The sequence below is a fragment of the Nelusetta ayraudi genome, unplaced genomic scaffold, assembly GCF_046127955.1.
Source record: "Nelusetta ayraudi isolate G7.1 ecotype Tasmania unplaced genomic scaffold, CSIRO-AGI_Nayr_v1 ptg000017l, whole genome shotgun sequence".
In the NCBI taxonomy this organism is placed as follows: Eukaryota; Metazoa; Chordata; class Actinopteri; order Tetraodontiformes; family Monacanthidae; genus Nelusetta; species Nelusetta ayraudi.
Genome location: NW_027466067.1, coordinates 6,202,416 through 6,220,918, shown reverse-complemented (window position 1 = coordinate 6,220,918; position 18,503 = coordinate 6,202,416). Strand labels below are relative to the sequence as shown.

Genomic DNA, 18,503 nt, shown 5'->3' with positions numbered 1-18,503 from the left:
GAAATGATTTTTCTTTTTTTTTTTTTTTTCCTTTAGAGAAATAATCCTGCGCCCTTCTGTTGCTGCACCGTTGCGCATTGAATCGCTCGTGGCGCGCCACGCGCCTCGCAGGGTTCTCTGCCATCACGGACACAACAAGCTGCCGCTCGCTCGGCGCGAGGGGAAGACGTGTGCGTGTCCGTCCGCGCGCGCTTTCCATCTCTCCCTCCCTCTCTCTCCCGCTGTGTCTCTCCCTCACTCACTTCCTCTCTGAAGTCTCTGACGAGGAGCAGCAGCAGCAGCAGCGAGCGAGCGAGAGAGCAGCAGCAGTCGGACCGTCTCGCGTAAAAGACTCCCCGATGTTGAGCGCACTCGCAGGGCTGCTGCTGCTGCTGCCACGATGTGCCGGTGCGACGCTTCCGGGTCGAAACCGAGAGCGGGCTCCCTGGCCGAGGCGGGCCGGCTCTTCCTCCGGCACACCACCCTGCACGGCTTGAGGCACGTCTTCGCCGGCGGCTCGTACCCGCGCCGGGTGGCGTGGCTTCTGGTGTTCCTGGCGGCACTGGCTCTGTTCTTCACCTGGTCCTCCAACAGGGTGCGCTACCTGCTCTCGTCGCCCGTGTACACCAAGGCGCACATGGTGTACGCCAAGCGGCTCGTCTTCCCCGCCGTCACCATATGCAACCAGAACCTGCTGCTGCCGCGGCGCATGAAGAAGACGGACATCTTCAGCGCGGGCAGGTGGCTGGGACTCTTCGGGAGGAACTGGCAGATCACGCCCGCCGCCCGGGAGGCGCTCCTCCCGCTGCGGGTGGACGGCGAGGGGAGCGCCGGGGGCGAGCCGCCCTGGACTCCGCTCTCCCGCATCTTGGACTTCAACCACTTTCTGCCCCCCCCGCGGGAGTCGCAGCCCTCCATGAAGCAGCTCCTGGACCGGCTGGGCCACCAGCTGGAGGAGATGCTGCTCTTCTGTCGCTACCAGGGAGAGCTGTGCGGCCCGCGCAATTTCAGCACCGTGAGTCCGTTGCTCAAGTTTTACTGCAAATTTTATTTATTTATTTATTTATTTTGTCTTTTTATAGTTTTAATTTTAAGACCCCTAAGCAACATGTTGACGTAGCTTTTAGTGACACTTTTTCCCCAGTGGCGGAGCCAGAAATCTTTCATTGATGTGGCAGCCAGGGTGAGAGCGTTTTCACTCTAAGTGGCAATAAGTACATAAATGCAATGTCTGCATGACTGTTTTCATTTTTATTCTAATTGTCTAATTGTTAGTTTACCTGTTTGTATTTATTAAATGTTTTCAGTGTGACCTTACAACAGCCAGCCTGCTACCATTCCTATGAATTGGAGAAATGGAAATCTCCACCAATGTTAAATATCAATAATAAACCGATATCAGCTTGCTCCGACTGTCCTCGTGTTACTTACATCAGATTTCTTCTTCTGAGTGCCTTGTTTCCCCAAGAACAGAATCCATGCCAATCATGTCAGAAATATGTATTTCAAAAAAGCCACACCGTGCATTAATCAACCAAAATGTGACCTGAGATGCTGTAGTGGCGTTTTGTTATCGCCCCCCTACCACTGGCCACCACGTTGCTCTGCCCCTGACTTCCTCATGGTTAGATAGCGAAGTGAGGTGGTTGTAACCAGCTCTGTAGCTCCGTCGTATTTTACGCGGACAGCTTTGTAAACTTTTTGTTCAATCGTTTTGCAGTAGCTCACCGAATTCGCCAATAGCAGCCGACTCTGCAGTTTAACAGGTTCTCGCGAGGCTGATTTATCTAGCACCATTTGTTTAGTTTTTTTTTCTTCTGGTGACCAATTTATCTCAATATGGTCGCCATGTCTTTCCTCTTTTGGCATGTCAATTACATCTTGCCGCCTTAAATAAAGTTTGAGCCCGTTTCATTCATCTGTTCTTACTTCCTGTCACCCTTCTCACTTACATATCAGAGGAGCCTTTCTGGGCAGTGTTGCTGCTTGGGTGCTCGCGGGGCCCCTCTGTCACTCATCCCAGCTGAGTCAGTATTTGCCCAAACCAACTGGCCATGGTCGACCCATCTCCCGTTTAATGAAGCTCATTGGTTCATTTAATGATACTTTGCAGCGCTCACCCCCCGCCGCGTGGCAGCCCTAAATTGCAGCCCTATCAACTGCACTCCATCATCGCCAGGAGAACAATGCCAAAGCCAAATGACCCCCCATCTTCTCCCACCTCATTGCCCAAATTCGTTTTCATTTGAGACGCTTTCCTTCTGGCATTTGCAGCACAGTTTGACATTGTGGCGTTTGGGGGTCTTTATTTGCAGAGATGCTTGATGTTTCAGGGAGAAATGTGTCATTTCAAAACGCTTGCCTCAGTCGCAGCCCTCGGCCTCCTTGCCATCAAACCATAACCCCGAATAATGCGTCCAACAGATGCTTTTGTGCCTTTGCAAATTTAAATCCGCAACCAAGAAACATTTTATCACACTCAAACACATTTCTACACTGCCACCACCAAAAATCTCAAGAAATGCTTCATGCATTTTTAGGGATGACTAAGCAATTGAATCCCATTTCAGAGTTTTCAGGGATCTATCCTGTGTGTGGGTAATCACTGATCTCTCGCTTGCCTTCATAGAGAGCGAGCTGAGCCGTCGCCAAGAGTCAGACAAAAAGAATTGGTCGCGCACGAGAGGAACGGTGCGGAGGAGGGAGACGAGTTTGTTTTTATACGATAGGTGCCAGGATAGATTGACAAGGAGTGCCTGTATGTTGGGACTCCATGAATTCAGTTTACCGGCCCCCTCAGTCCAGCGATCCCTCCATCCATCCTGCCATTAACACATTATCATTAAGAGGGTCTCTTTTAATTTGTACTTCCAAGAAAGATGTAAAATTGATTATGCAGTAAGAAGTCAACACCATAATGGTTCAGTTTGCTTAAATCTTACTGGATAGCCACTGTGATGCATGCAGCAAACCTATAGCCCTCAGGCCTAATGTGGCCCACGAGAGCCAGAAAAACAAAATCGTTGGGACAATTCTTTTCTTCATTTTGCAGTCGCCATAAATGTTGTGGCCTTGTATCCATTCTCATTTTACTATCCATCCATACACTAAAGGTGTGTAGTAACTGTGTGTATCTCTTGGTTAGGGGAAGACAACAGGAAATACTTATTATTGAAGTGAATCCAATCAATATAATAGAATGCAATTATTTGTTTAATGTAGACATCCATTATAAAACTAGCCAGATCTATAAAGGTATCACTGACCACTTTCAGATAGATATTTCGCAAATCATCCCCAGGTTTATATATTTTTTATATTAATGCATGGAAAAAGAATATAAAATAATTTAAAAGCTAACGATGTTTACAAAAAAACTGAACCCAGAGCTTCTGTTTCTTAACTTGCTAAGCCCCTTTAACTCTGTGAATTTAATCTATTTCATTTGGCGGCCACAAATTGGAACCAATAAGAGTGCCAAAGGAGGAAAAATATGCAACTGGGGACAGTTCTGTGTGTTTGATCAGTGTGGAAGCTTTTGAGATCACGTAAAATCAAAAACATAATTTGCTCTGCAGTCTCACTTGGTCAAGTGTATCCACTGATTCTTCTTCTTGCTACTGTTGCACCTGCTGTGATCACATTTTGCCCAACCGTCTACACACCTTATAAAATCCAGACCTCTCAGGAACTTTTGATTTCAGATTTGATGGCACAGTGAAAAATGCGGTGCAGTTGTTGGACATAGTGGCATCTGAGTGTTTTCAGACTTTTTACGAGCATTTGAAGCCACTGGGGAGGAGGATGGGAAGGACAGGGGGTAATTTACAGTGTTACTTTCCGCAGTGGCGCTTAGGCCAACTGGTGATGGACAGTTTCAGCCTGATAGAGCGTCCGGGAGAAGGTTAAAAAAGTGCAAGCCTATGTAATGTGATACATTGCTTATGATTATACACTGGTATGCTAGTTTGTTGATTATATCATATTGTCATGAGCGTAACTCACTGTTTTCAGAAGTTGGCCATAGCTTTTGAGCCAATAAAACAGCTGCCTCTGCTTGTATTGAGTCACTGTAGGGTTTTCATAATCTAAATATCAGTAAATTTGAATTGTATTAAACCAAAGCACTGCACTAGAGGAACGTGAAAGTGGAGCAGAGTGGCAATGCAGTGCAGCCAAACATTTTCAAGGCCTGTGACCGCATTGGCATTGCATGAATGGATTAAACACCGCTTTCCCTACACATTTGAATCACACCTGCCCTTCAAACAACTCTTTGGAAACTAGCACACTTTAGAAAACACAGTGTAACAGGACATTTAATCATTGTAAACAAAGATCCCTCCTGAGGGCTTTTGGAATTATCAACTCAGCCATCTGGATCTATGATGGTTTTCTTTGTTTTGTTTTGGGTTTTTTTTTTTTCCCTCTCTAATGTAATTTATGTACAAGAGACTCTTTAACGCAGGCTTTGTTCAAGAGAGTTGGTTTTCTGCTTTTTTTCCACCTCATGAACAAATAAATTCCCCTGACATAAACATGAACACCATATCCCTACACTTCATTATCTACTCTCTAATTGTTGTATTTGCCGACTATGAATAAATTACCTATAAATAATAAAAATAAAATAACATAAAAAAAGTAGATGGCAATAACAATGAATCAAAGAATCCCATTTCGGCAGCGCTCACCCAGTGGCAAATAAATCTTAAGCAGGTGTCACAACACGTTGCACCTCTGCACAGAGCTCTGGTGGAAGGGGAGGGGGGATAAGTAGTCCTCTGGCAACTTTAGGGAACAGCTTGCGCATCCTTGTCACATTGTCATGTGAAGGATAGCCGAGGGCCGCCGCAACAGTCTCAAGCTGTCTGCCTGTGAATAATTTAGGCAGGAAAGCGAGAGAGCGAGTGACATTTCTATACACCCCGCGAGAGCACGATGTCTCTCTTAGCGTTTTGCCTCACAGGGGAGGTTGGCCGTTAAATATTTCAATTATTTTTTGTTTACAAGTTTTACACCTGTTCTCGCTCTCATTTTCAATACAACGTTACAGGTCATAGCGTCGGCCGGTGCAAGAGTTGCACCAAAGGCAAATTTCTCTTTAAATTAAGTGTTTGGCGTCACAAACATGAACTCAGATGATGATTCAAGTTAAAATGATTAAAAAGTTTTGGGGGAGGGGGTGGTTTTGTTTGTTTTTTTGTTTTTTTTTGGAGGGCTGGAGTTTGGTCTTCTTCCAAACTTAATGCATCACTCTTGCAAAAAAAAAAAAAAATTACAAGCTTGTGGTCAAGATTTTGTCTCTTAGACAGCATGATATAGCACCTGTCGGCGTTTCATTTGTCACCAGTGTTGAAAAAGAGTGTTGAGATTGAGTACGAACCTCAAAGCCACGGAACACAATGAAAAATACCGACTCCCCAAGGTCACCACAAGCACCCACCGCTGGTGCTGTGGATCTTGAGTCGGTGCAGCCGCCACAGTCTACCGGTTACCACAGCAACTCTGGCTGCAGACCTCCTGCAGTCAGTCGGCACATCATCACTTCTCTCTCTCTCACACACACACACAAACACATACAGACTAAATGGCAGGCGTAGATGGCGGCACACGTGCACCAAATTTTGCACACCCAACACACCCTCCAAGCACGAGCTCACTCGGTCGCTCAGTACCAGGAACGCGTGAGCCCACAGTCACGAACGTGTTTTCTTGCTGCGTCGTGTGACGCAAAAGCTTTCTGCCGTAAACACGCTGGCCTCTTTCTCTGAATGTTTAAAGTCGCTCTCTATCCTCTCCATCTGAGCTGTGAGCGAGTAAAACCTTGGGTTGAAGTTACCCCAACAAATTGCTTTGTCTTCATTTGTTTGCCAACTGTTTGTTTTGGGGGTTTTTAAGAATATGAAATGACAGTGCATTTTACAAATGTACATTTCCTTCGCCGCTGTCGCCAAGTGGCCCATTTGCTTACGGCTAACAAAGTAAGAGACGTAAAGAGAACAGATGCTTGTCTCACGCTCCAAGCAGCTGCACGAAAAGTGCATCGGCATCCTGCTTCAAGAGTCATCAAAACTATTTCAATGTCCATCCCTCCAGTTTCTGGAAATGCCTGTCCTGTACCCTGAGTTGCAGGAGAGCTGGACTCTGTCCCAGCTGTCTTGGGGCGAAGGGTTACACCTTGTACAAGTCAGCAGCTCATCACAGGGAAACGTCATCCATTATCGACAGTTTACAGTTGCCAATCAGGCTAATGTCCGTGTCTTTACCTGTAGAGTACACAAGCAGATGCTGGAAGAATATACACACAGAAAGATCCTCGGTGGCAATCAAACCTTTGGCCATCTTGCTGCGAGGCAACAGTGCCAGCTGCAAACTCGTTAGACATCTCGGGCGACTTTCTTTTAAAGGTGACCATACACCAAGAACTTAAGACAACCACAGTGATCATGATGGAGGCCTGATGATGTGCATGGTTATCTTTACACTAGTGGACTGTTTGCTTGGCTATTCCATCATTTCTTTGTGGTCACATGGTTTGGTGCACTTCATGTATCTTGTGTCATCATCTACGTATTTTCCAAAGAGTAAAGATAAACTGTAATATGATTCTGTGCATTTCATACTAAAAGCTCCCATGTGACCAAACCAGGTTTGGGAGTTCACACATTTTTCTTCCTCAAAATGCTCGACTATTCACATCATGATAACTCGTCATCTGCGGGAGATGCAGGCACAGTGTTTTTCAACCCCTGCGCATCTGGCAATTTCACATTGAAGTGATTTGTCACAAAAGTGCCAAAGTGTGACTCATGCATGCGTCTCCAGTGCATTAAGACGCCTCCTTATGTGGCCCCCGTGGTCTTTGCAGTTCATTCAAAAGACACAGATTCAGTGTTTGTAGTCACTTTGACAAGTTTCGAGTGTATATTCTTTGGTGTTGTGCTGCGCTGTGGGTGTATCAATGTTTACCTTGTCTGAGGATGAAGGGAGGAGATCTCACTGCATCCATCCTCCTTCTGCCTCGTCTCGTCTGTGAACTGCAGACGTCCACTTGCCATTTCCTCTAATGAAAGTCAAAATGTTGAAGGTTAATAATACGCTAATTGTGAGCGAGGATGCCCTGAGATACAATCTCATGGCTTGACAATAAAAGGCAACAACGTTTTTATTTTGGATCACGTCCATGGCTTCCCCTTTGCCTAATGTCTTTGATTCAGTTACACAGCCATTAGTTCAAAGGCAATCATGGCTTTGCCAATAGGCCGCGCCTGCTCGCTGCCATCTCCAGAGAGGAAAGAAAGAGTGCACTCACTGATCAGTGTGCAATCAAACTGTCGAACATGTTTCAAGGCAGACTGGTGAATCACTGATCAAACATTTGTCAGTTTTTTTTGTTTTTTAATTTATCCCAACATTTTTTAAAGTTGCATTACCTTCAACATCCTCAACATTTTTGAGTCTGAATGAAGTCAGAATCTAAACAGAATTTAAACTTCAAAACATGACCTTATCCAAAAACGTTTCTGCCTTAAGATGGATTTTGTTTTACATTGGAAATAACATCATATCACACACATATCTTTTGCTTTCTTTTGATTAAAAGGCGTCTACACAGCAGGACAAGCGGAGATGATTGTATCAGCTGGAGGCGCCTCATAAGACAAAATATTCAGCATCTTTTCAAGATTTTTTTGAGAAATGCATTAATTATAAAAAAAAAAAAAAAAGGAGACAGTAGATGTAAATAATGTATTATATGATTAATACTGAATATTACTTGTTTTGGAAAATGAAGGAAGCCCTGACAAGACATCATTTTGACAAGTGATTCAAGTTATTCTTAGGATGATTTGATGACGACTGAAATCCTTTTTGAGGTAGCCGAAACAATGAGCTTATTTAATTTGACTAACAATCTTAATGGAAACTCAAATATTCATTTTAGTTTGTGTTTAATGAGAGAGATTAAACAAAAAAAAAAAAAAAAAGTGAAACAGATCTTCCAACCTAAGAAGCTCCAGCAACTCAACTCTTGACGTGCCTGGAACAACCTCTCAAGTCATTCATCAGAGCAGTTGCTGTTTTATATTCTGTCAACTGGCTGTTTCAGCTCCGATGACGATCATCGCTTGTGATTCTGAAGAGGGAGATCATTACATTATGTAAAACGTCTCCACTTGCTATCTGAAGAGGAAGGATCCTCCTTCATCTTCTGCCTGACTTAGTTTGACGGCAGCCGTCACTTTTTTTGGGGTTGGGTTTTTTTTCTCCCGGAGTTGCTGGATGTCCTACCCTGAAATAAAATCCATGTCATTTCCACTTAGGCACACACCTGATCACGCAGCACCAGGAGTGGCAGCTCTGTTTTCTTTCCAAAAGTGCCTCCAACACAAGAGTGCAGTTGATGGTGTAGCAAATATCTGATTTCTGTTTGCATTCTATCCGCTTTCAAAAACAACTTCCTGGCTCTCATGTACCTTCCTGTCTGAACAACACGTATGTTTTCAAGAAGCTTCTAGTGGAGAGTTAAAGTGAGACTTTCATGTGAGTTTTTTCGTGTCTCTGAAAAGCTTCTATTTCGTCTCTTTGCCAGATATTCACGAGGTACGGGAAGTGCTATACCTTTAATTCAGGCCAAGACGGACGACCCCTCCTGGTGACCATGAAGGGCGGGATGGGCAACGGCCTGGAGCTGATGTTGGATATTCAGCAGGATGAATACTTGCCTGTATGGGGAGAGACAGGTAAGCTTTCAAAAGCAAACAAAAAAACAACCCCACACAAAAGTGTATTTAGGGTTTAGATTTTCAACTTAACAAAATCCCCCTTATTTTCACTGTTGGGGTTAAGGGAAATCCACTTTTCTCCACAGTTCTACAGTTTTCTGCATAATCTTGACCACAAAGTGCATTCATTGCAACCACTTTAGACGTATTTGTGTAGTTGTAAATCACTGTAGTGTTGTAAACGTGCACTGCAGATCAATCTTAATGCACCTGTGCCAAGTTTTTCCAAGACAAACTTTCCGCAGACTGGAAACTCGCCACCTGGAAAATACAGATAACCATTCCCCTGGAAAACTTGGATTTTATTGAAGTATAACTGTATTACTTGTCAGGTAGGCTTCTCGTCCACATTAGTCAAGGAAGACCCAAAACATTTCTAAAATCAATAGAGGTTCTTTCATTAAGAGCTGACCCCTGCGCTACGCAGCCTCCACTGTGCAGCCCCAGGACGCTCTGATTTTAGCGCAGCAGCGCGCGTAGCTGCAGGCATGCATCAATATTTGATGTGCGCTGGGAGAGGAATTAGTGTAGAGAGTCGATGCACTGTGGACACAAAAAACGCTGTGCTTACGTCCGACATTAAACATGAAGAATTGAAGAAGGATTTCCCTGTCACATATAAAGCTACTTCCTCCCAAAGACTGAATAATTTACTTTTTTTCCCTACTTTTTTGTCTGATTGTTAAATGTTTAAAAGGCTTCAACAGGACAGATGATTTTGACATCTCAGTCAGCCTGCATGTGCAGTTGCGTACGAACACGTGGAGTCTCGTAAAGTGCTTTCATGACTCCATCAGCTTTCAGACAAGAGAAAAACGGGAACAAAAATTCGGTGGTAAAAGCTTGTTTTCAGGACGTTCTGGCTGAGTTTCCCTGTTCTCTAAGGGCAGACCGGTCCAAAGCCTCAGGAGGCCCTCCTCACTGTGGATGCTGGGGTATTAAATCACAAACTGCATATATTCAAAGCACCTGCCTTTCATTATTCAGATTACTTCAGCGTACTGGGGACGTGGATAACACTTCTCCAGTAGCCGCGGGCGGAATTCAAATGTGTGAACTTCTCCACAGCCACAAGCCAGTGGCCCTCAGATAAGTCAGCTAATGTCAAAAGCTGTCATATGTTAATTTAAATGTATCTACAAGTAGCCTCAAGGTTTCCTCTGCGGAGACTTTATTGAGGCAATTTCAGGCAAAGTTGATGAAATGTGCATGTGATTATGATCTTTATAAGGCTTCTGTTCCGAGCCGCGGTGCCTCTGTCTGTCTGGAGTTTTGACTTGTTCTCCCTGTGTCTGCGTGGGTTCTCTCCTGCCACTCCAGCCTTCTTTTCACAGCCCAAAGACACACGTGTTGGGCCGATTGGCAACTCCAAATTATCAAGAGGTGTTAACGTAATTGTGGATAGTTGTTTACCTCATTTACTCTGTGACAAACTGTTGACTTGTACGGGATTCAAGGCTGCCTTGACCCTGAGACAGCTGGGATGGACTCCGGTGGGGATGGATGGATGGATGGATGGATGGATAGAAGAGTCTACAAGGATAGACACTTTTGTATTCACTCCCAGTTTAGGTTTATTTACTGGTTTATTTGCAGTGAGCCAGGACAAATTCTGGTCTAAGTGCCATATATAAATGTCTTTCATAACATTTCCACTGTATACAAGCTGCTTTCAGAGCTCTCACTATAAGCTAATGCGTTGGAAGCACAAGTTGAGCGCATTTTATCAGTTCTTAAATCAAAGTGTTGAAATCAGCCTCATCAACTGGTTTTTAGCGAACACATTAACACAGATCACATCCAGCAAATTAAAAAAGTATAAGACCTTCAAAACACAAAGAGTTGTACGAGGGGAAACTATATTCATGATATTTATTTTCTTCATTTTCGAGCTCATGTTGTAGAGTTCTTTTGTTGTTTCGATAGATATTTCCACAGACAGATGAGTTTTATTTCCATCTGACCTGTGTCCTTGTAATAATAATAAAAAAAAATGCATCCATACAGGCAGGCAAACAAACATTATTGGGTGCATGATCCAAAAAATGAATGTTACGACAAAGAAGGTTTTAGCTGATTGCGATGCTATGGGTGAGGCTCTGGAGAGTCAGACTCAAAGCCTTGGGGAAATACACCGACACCAAGTGGAAAGCAGAATGTACAGATAACAAAATATACAGAAATACAGATATTCTCTATGTGCAAATAAACAGAAACTCAGCGACGCTAGATATAAATGAGAGATAACAACTATGGCCCTAGTGAATGCTGAATGCCAGCTGTCTTAAACACAATCTCGGTAAGATATTTTTTTGTGTCATTAATGTAACAAAGCAGCAACATAAACCGAAAACTCCAGCATTTTTAAGTCTTTGAATAAATCCAAACGTCTATGAGGTGTCACTCTGAGCGGAAAGTGGCTTGTTTTATCTGCAGAATTCAGTGGCGGCATTTGCATACAATTTACTTATTTGCAACAGTATTAATAATCCCAGATGAGGTGCCTCAAATACAAACTAAATACAAACCCAAAACCAACTGCTTTGCCAATTCTATTCATTTATTTATGCATTTATGTATCTTGTGCATTTGCCACCGGAATACCCCTGAGCTCATTAATGTCTCTGTTGCAGTAGAGTTTACTCAGCTCCAGTTAGCTTTTAAAGACTTGTAGCTCTAGAACTTAGAGCGGAAATAAAGAGCCTGTATTGTGTCGTTAACCCTCAAGGAACATTTTTTTTTTTTAAAAAACTACCTATGTTATTATCGTAAATTGACACAACCGAAATATGCTTCAACAAGGCAAAACCCAGTGACATCACTCGGCAGCAAATGAACAACGCAGCATCACTCCGAGGTTCCGCCAAAATGCTATCATTTCCAATCGGACGACAGATGGTCATGATTAAAAGATGGCGAGAGATTTTTGAAAAGCAGGAACTTGGGTGACACTTGTGCACGAGTGCCGCGAGCGATTGTCGCCTTGCCAGTGGCTGGCATCGGTGGCGCTCATATCCTTCAGAGGGCAATGTGTCGCAGCTAATTCCCGCCGCTCTTTGTCAGGGAACTTTCACCCTGAAATTGTCATCCCTGAGCTTTTTAATTGAAAGAAGAAGGCTGGAGAAAAGAGGCGGGCTGGCTCTGAGGAGGCGATAGCGGGTGACAAGTAGGGAGAAAGGTGGCGGGAAACAGGCGTCCGGCTTGATCCCGAAGCTAACTGAAAGGAGGCAATCATCCCTCTCGGCCCACCCGCCCGCCCCCAAAAAACAGCCTGCAATCGCTACGATAAGCGCGGCCTTCCGACTTCGTTTGCGCGAATCTGGGTTTTGTGTCACCGTGTCATTGCGATGTTCCGCCCTTCCCATCATCTGGACAGGACCTCGCCTTCATTTGAAATCTGGAGAGCAGCGAGCACCGGCAGAGAGGCTGTCAGCTGTATTGATCGCTTTCCTCTATCCTCGTCATCATTTATTTATTAATTTAGCCTTTCACTTTCATTTGTCAAGCCTCCGTCGACCCTAATTGTTCTTTTTTATCATTTCTCTCCTGATTCCAGCTATTGTCAAGACAAACTCCAGGGATAAGTATGAATGCTGTCATCCCTAAAGGGTCCGCCGCTAAAAGGATCGAGGCTCAGCCGCTCCAACATGGCTCCCTCTCGTTTATAGGACGAGTTAATGATATGTTGCTACTGCAATTTCATTGTATTGATTTCTGTCCCTGACTTTGGAGTGTTCTTCTTTCTCCTGCTGAAAACATATTCCAAAACTGAAAAATGCCTTTTCTCCATTGGATTAGCATATCTGCTTTTGGGTTGCCGACAAAGGACAACGCGCGCATACAAATTCACCATGGCTGTTGTGAAATGGCCTGCCAACCTTTCGCTGTCGCCCACAGACGAGACGTCGTTTGAAGCGGGGATCAAGGTTCAGATCCACACCCAGGATGAGCCGCCGTTCATTGACCAGCTGGGATTCGGAGTGGCGCCGGGGTTTCAAACCTTCGTGTCCTGTCAGGAGCAACGGGTAAGTCCAGGAGACAGTCGTCAGAAAATAATAATGAGATGCATTGGGGATAAGATGAAGGAAAAATCTGAGAAGGCTGTTCAATGTGGAAAGAAATGTATTCTGGGGTTCTCAAGCTTTAAAAGGTCCAACGTACGTAAACTAAAACTAACAGCAACAGATGGGGTGACATTACATGTAAATATGTATTCCATACTTGTTTTGATTGTTCTGCCTGCGGTGTAAAATTTCTGCAATTAAGTGCTGAGGAAAGGATAATCACATAATTCTTCTCAGCATTTTGATTTAATTTTGTTTCGTGTGATATCCAGGAAGGTTTGGTGGCCAACCTCGGTACTTTGATCTCTCCGATAGGGTTTTATTCATTATTTAGACACGTGAAGCTGGTAACTTGATTGGCTGTGAACAACGAAAATACACGGCTGCACTGGAGTCCTAATGAGTACTGCAGCAGTCATCCGCGCCGCTCTGAGGACGTGCCGAGCCACTTGCAACAGCAGCCAGGAAACTCATCAAAAATTGGCCGCCCCCTGCATCAGGGTTTAAAAAGATTTACAGCGGTCCAACTTGTTGCGCAGCGCCGTTGTTTCGCTAGTTTTGACTTGTAAAATGTGACTCTCCCGTCTTTGGTTTGTTCCTCAGGTGATAAAAAGCCTGAGGCTGCCCATCTTACGCTGACTAACGTTGCGATTCTGCGCACGTCGCTACTCACTTGACACCTGCTGTCAGTTGAGCAGGAGCAAATAGTGTACGGCTCTGTAGCCCCTGTTATGTCTGTTTCATTACTGTTTCATGACTTACTGCCGTTTAACATGCAAACACCTTGTCAACTCCTTTGCTGGATTTTGTCGTTACGAACGTGCGCAGAGATCAGTGCGACTCTTTCAATCTCGTATTTCCTGCGTGGCCCGTACGACCCTGCCAGAGTTTATTAAGCCCTGGCTCGTGTCCCAGCAGCACTCACTCGCCGCTCCACAACCATCCGGTGGGTCTTTCTACTGCCTGTGAGGCGCTCGTGATTGATCCGCCCTTGTCATGTCATTCGGCAGCAGAGCGAAATCGAAGCGGCTAGTCACTCACACATTTGATTAAGATCCACATGTTAGGACAAAGCGCTGTCGTCACTTGGACACCAACTCTGTCGATCTATCTGTACATTTTTCGCAAGTTACATTCCAACTTTGTAATTTCCACATTTATCCTTGCCCTTCATCTCATTGAAATGAAAATGGACTGTTTTCCGGCAAAGCCGCAGTGAACTGTCACCCTGCATGCCGCTTTACGCACAATCTAAAATGCTGATCTACCTTTGCCTGCGTGCTTCCTGCCGAGGTCACAGAGTAGACCGGCCGCGCAGAGGATTTACTGTGGACAAACTGCAACTGCGGCGCTGACAAGAAGCCCAGGTGGGATTTACAGTGTATGAAGTGACCCATGAACTGCTGGCTTTCTCCCAGTGCACACATAAGAAGGCTGGGCATGTAGGAGGAGAGAGCCAGAGAAACTGTGCACATCTTCTGTGCCAGTCTAGGAAGTTGTACACAGTGGGGTTTTTTCCACTTTATTCTAAACTTTATTCACAAATGTTATGGAGTTATTTTGCATTGTGCCTCTAATCATCTGTGTTATGACTGCAGCACACAGTATGCTCTGATTTAAATAAAAACAAAAAAAACAAGACAAAAACCACCTCAAGAGAGCGTACAAAACTTGTTTCGAATTAGAGGAAGATGTTTAGAAATAAGCTGCTTTCATGAATGTTCTAATGTGATGCTCTTCTCAGTACACATTAAGAGATTTTATGAAAAACACACAATATGCGTTTGAGATTACACCAGAAATGATCTCTGATTTACACTCTTAAGCGTTCACAAAGAAGGAAAAAGATTACATAATATTAAGTTTTAAAAACAGTAAGAAAAATAGATAACTAGCAACTGAATTGAATGAATAAATTACTTTCGATAGTCTGTGGTCCTGTTCAAGACTGTTGTCTCAGTCTTAGGGAAAAATGTTTCAGACCCGCCGTGCTGAGCACTGAGCTCACAGAAGTGTTGTCTTCCAAAGGACAAGTGCCTTAATGGTTTCGCACAAAAGGAGAAAAAGAAAAGAAATTACCTCTGACCGTGAATCAATTCTGACTTTAATCAAGGAGACACCTGCTTCACACTAGCCATCAGCGGCGCGAAAACTTCCCTCACATTGTCCCTGGTTGAGAAGTTTGTGGCTTTGTTTGGAAACAGCACCACTGCTACTCTGAGGAATACGGCCTAATATCTACCATCTGTAGGCTGCATCTGTCCTGGGTGCAACTGGAGACCCCTGGGTCTTGTGCAATCCTCAGGGGTGTGCACTTGGTCCCTTCACATTATTTTGGAGAGGCGAGCTCTACCCCAGACGGCTGCCGCGCTCGCCGAGATGAAGTCTTAAGTTATTCTGCTGTGTTGGGAATAATACTGCTGGGGTTGGTGATGAGCATACTGCCGGGGATGAAATCACATACACCTTACCCCGGCTACACAACCATGTATAATGAATGGGGGGGGGAGAGGAACGGATTGGGGAGTCATCTCAGTCCCTCCACGTCCACCTCAGCCGCCTACTTGGCTCCGCGTGTCAGCCGACTGCGGCAGGATTTTGAATGCAGCCAATGTTTTGAGAGGGTTTTCTCTTCCTGTTCACATGCAGGGGAGACAAAATTTTACGAAAATTACAGCTTAACGCTCCACACCAGTCAATGTTCAATCGCAATTGTACTTTGGCCAATTTTTAGAAACATCACTTTTATTTTGCGAATAAGCTGTAATGGAAACGCAGCTACAGATACATGGGGTGTCCAAAAACTTTCTTCCACTTCTGTAATTCCTCAGATGCAGATCCTCTGATTTAAATGTCATTCAACTTGCCCACTCTTCAATCCATTGATCTATTCCCCTGGCTGGCAGGCTCATTCTTCATTGCGGTCCGGTCACAGCAGTTCAACTCGGCGCTTCGGCAGCCCTGTCGCGTTAAACTGTTTGGGACTATTTAGCCATCCAAACTGTCACTCACCGTGATCCCACCAAAGAAAAGGCTTTGCTCTCTGCCCATCCAGTATGAAGTGAGAAAGGGGAAAAAAAAAGAGCTAAGCGCGTTTCCTCCGAGCCTGTTCCCATTGTGCTCTTTCAGCAACCTCAGAGTCTTGCTGACTCCTGCCTCCTGCCTGCCCCCCTCCCACGTTTGTTCTTTTGTTCTCCCCCGCTTGGCCTAATCAACCGGGAATTGAGGTCACAATTACAGATGAAGATGAGCAATTCATCTTATTCCTTCTGCCTGCAACACTGAGCACTGGGGAGTTTTTATTTTTTTTTTTTATTTTTTATTTTTTTAACTTCAGACACCTTGGGTAGAGCAAATTCTTGTTGCGCAGCACCAGTCACGGACCAAAAAGAAAGAAAGAAAGAAAAAAAGGCCATTCCGGGTGTAAAGTCAGGAGAAAATTACAGAACAAATACAAATTCAAAACACACAAGCAAAAAAATTCAATACGGGCGAGGACGGAGGAAGAGCACGGGGACGCAGTGCACACTGAATGCACAACGCTCTGATAACGACAGGGTGCAGAGGGACTCCAATAAATAATAAAAGAGGGTTAACAAGGAGCAGAAGAAATCGATTGGGGCAGTCATTCTGAAGGGAAAAGATTAAAAGGTCATCAACAATTTAAAAAAAAAGAAAAAAGGACATAACTGTAATGTTAAATACAACGGTGCCAATGGGAACATTAACACTAATGAACGATACTGTGTAAAGACTCGCCCACTGCGTACTCCAGCTGTGTTGGCAGGGAACTAGATATTGATGTTAAATGAAAATTGAGGTTTCTAAACAGTGGCTGAGGGATTTTTTTTCTCTGCTGACTCCTAACAGTGATTTGTAAGAACTCAGTAATTGTGGATGAGGTCTGTATCCAAAGTTGTCCTGTTATTTTACCAATAGCATGCTGTAATTGATTGATTAATATTAACAAAAATAATGAGACCTAGACTTATAATCTACTTCTACTTCTAAAAGAAGATTCATTGCAGCATAGACGCATCACCGCATTAGGGAAGCCGCTCGTGCATTGACAACTGCACACGACACGAGTGCCAGTCACGCTTGGCACTCGGCGTTCTGGGAATTTGCTTGCGTCTTTAATTGCCTGTCTGTGGTTCAGCCCCCTATTAAATGGCTCTGAAAATGGTCCCAGTGCATCGTGGATTGTTATGTGGACATCACGGTTGGCAGAAAAAGACATGACGCAAGAGAGGGACATTTTTCAAGTCTAATTCTAAACTTGTTAACTGAGTCTTACTTCTCACCCTGGACTCCAGTGGAGCTGCTGCATGTGATTAATCATCCAATAAAAGACTCTATAGAAGTTTGATAGAACATATATCGTCCTCTGTTTTCTGCATCCTGCTGCAAAAAATGCTCACACAGTTGTGCCCAAAAACCTCATAAAAGTAGATCTCGGAATGTTGTTTTTTTAGCAAAGCTTTCCTCTGCCGTTCACTGACAGGTGTTAAAAGCCATTGGGACGGTAAAATTCAGAATTTGGATTCCATAACAATAAAACTTGGTCGAGCCTTAAAACGACACCGTAGTCATTCCACTTAAAGCTCAACCAGGTCCTATTTAAGCCCCAGTTATAGAGCCAGATTTACACGTATGCAGAACTTTAACTCCAAAGGAAGGTTGTCCCCTCAAGGTGCTCAGCATCCAGGCTAGGAGCTCTTTAAAATGCAGAGAAATCCATAGAAGTGGAACACTCCCCATGAATGGGGCCATTACTGGTTCCCAAAGCCACTGGGTCTAGGTCTAACTGTGATCAGCTTGATAATCACTCTCGCCCCTGTCACAGATTGGCTGAGATTTTACCCAGCGCTAATGGCTTTTATGCTCTGCTTGACTTTGCCTGAGGTCCTTGAAGTGAAAATAAGAAGCGGCCTCGCTACTGCCTCCCGAACAGATTACGCTCTGTAGTGTCCTCCTCGCCGCGCCGCGCTGCACGCACGCCTGTGTGATGCATGTTGAGCATCACCTTGGCTTATTATTGCGAGGCACACGCGGCTGACTTCTCGCACACCGGCCCAAATTATAAAGGTAGGTCCCCTAAATCATGACCGTGGCCTTTAATTTATTGCTGTGTGAGCAGTGGGGGAGCGCACGGCTGGATGTGATGAGATGGAGGCACACAAAGGCCGCTTTCCAACGGGTGACGTCATGTGACAGCATTAAATCTCTTCATTATGGCCACTGCGCTGAATTGTTAATAAATACTGCTAATGTTTTATCACCTCATTGCAAGTTGTAAAAATGCACCCAGGCTGATTGATTTCAGTTTTCTGTCTTCCCCTTAAGTGACGATGAGACCTGCAAAGAAGGGCTGTCACAGTAAAGTGGATAACAGTAACAGTACCGTAACAGCAGGACTGTATATTGCTTATACTTAGTTAATTATATATTCTAACGAAGTCCTGCACCTAATGCTTTATTTGTCATTATGATCTGGGCCAAACTTTCTATTCCTTTTGTCCAAAAAAGCCCTGCTCACACTTATGTTAAATCAAGAACCGGTAATTCTGCTACCATAATTATTAATGTCTATAATTTAGCTTGCAATCACAAGCCAGAGCATAGGCGCCGAGAGCATCACAAACACGCCACATTCTATCTGTACACCGCC

The 18,503-nt window shown here is 44.3% G+C and overlaps 1 protein-coding gene across 3 annotated transcripts in view; it reads left to right on the top strand.

Moving 5' to 3' along the window:
* asic1b (acid-sensing (proton-gated) ion channel 1b) overlaps nucleotides 1-18,503 on the top strand; it is a 140,039-nt gene that overhangs the window by 109,576 nt on the left and 11,960 nt on the right. For 2 of the 3 annotated variants that reach the window (XM_076025040.1, XM_076025038.1), the window contains 2 exons: nucleotides 8,576-8,726; nucleotides 12,666-12,793. In XM_076025040.1, coding sequence (XP_075881155.1) covers nucleotides 8,576-8,726; nucleotides 12,666-12,793 — 279 coding nt within the window. Of the gene's footprint in view, nucleotides 1-364; nucleotides 995-8,575; nucleotides 8,727-12,665; nucleotides 12,794-18,503 lie in introns of those variants that run through there. The other variant, XM_076025039.1, reaches the window with a different exon arrangement.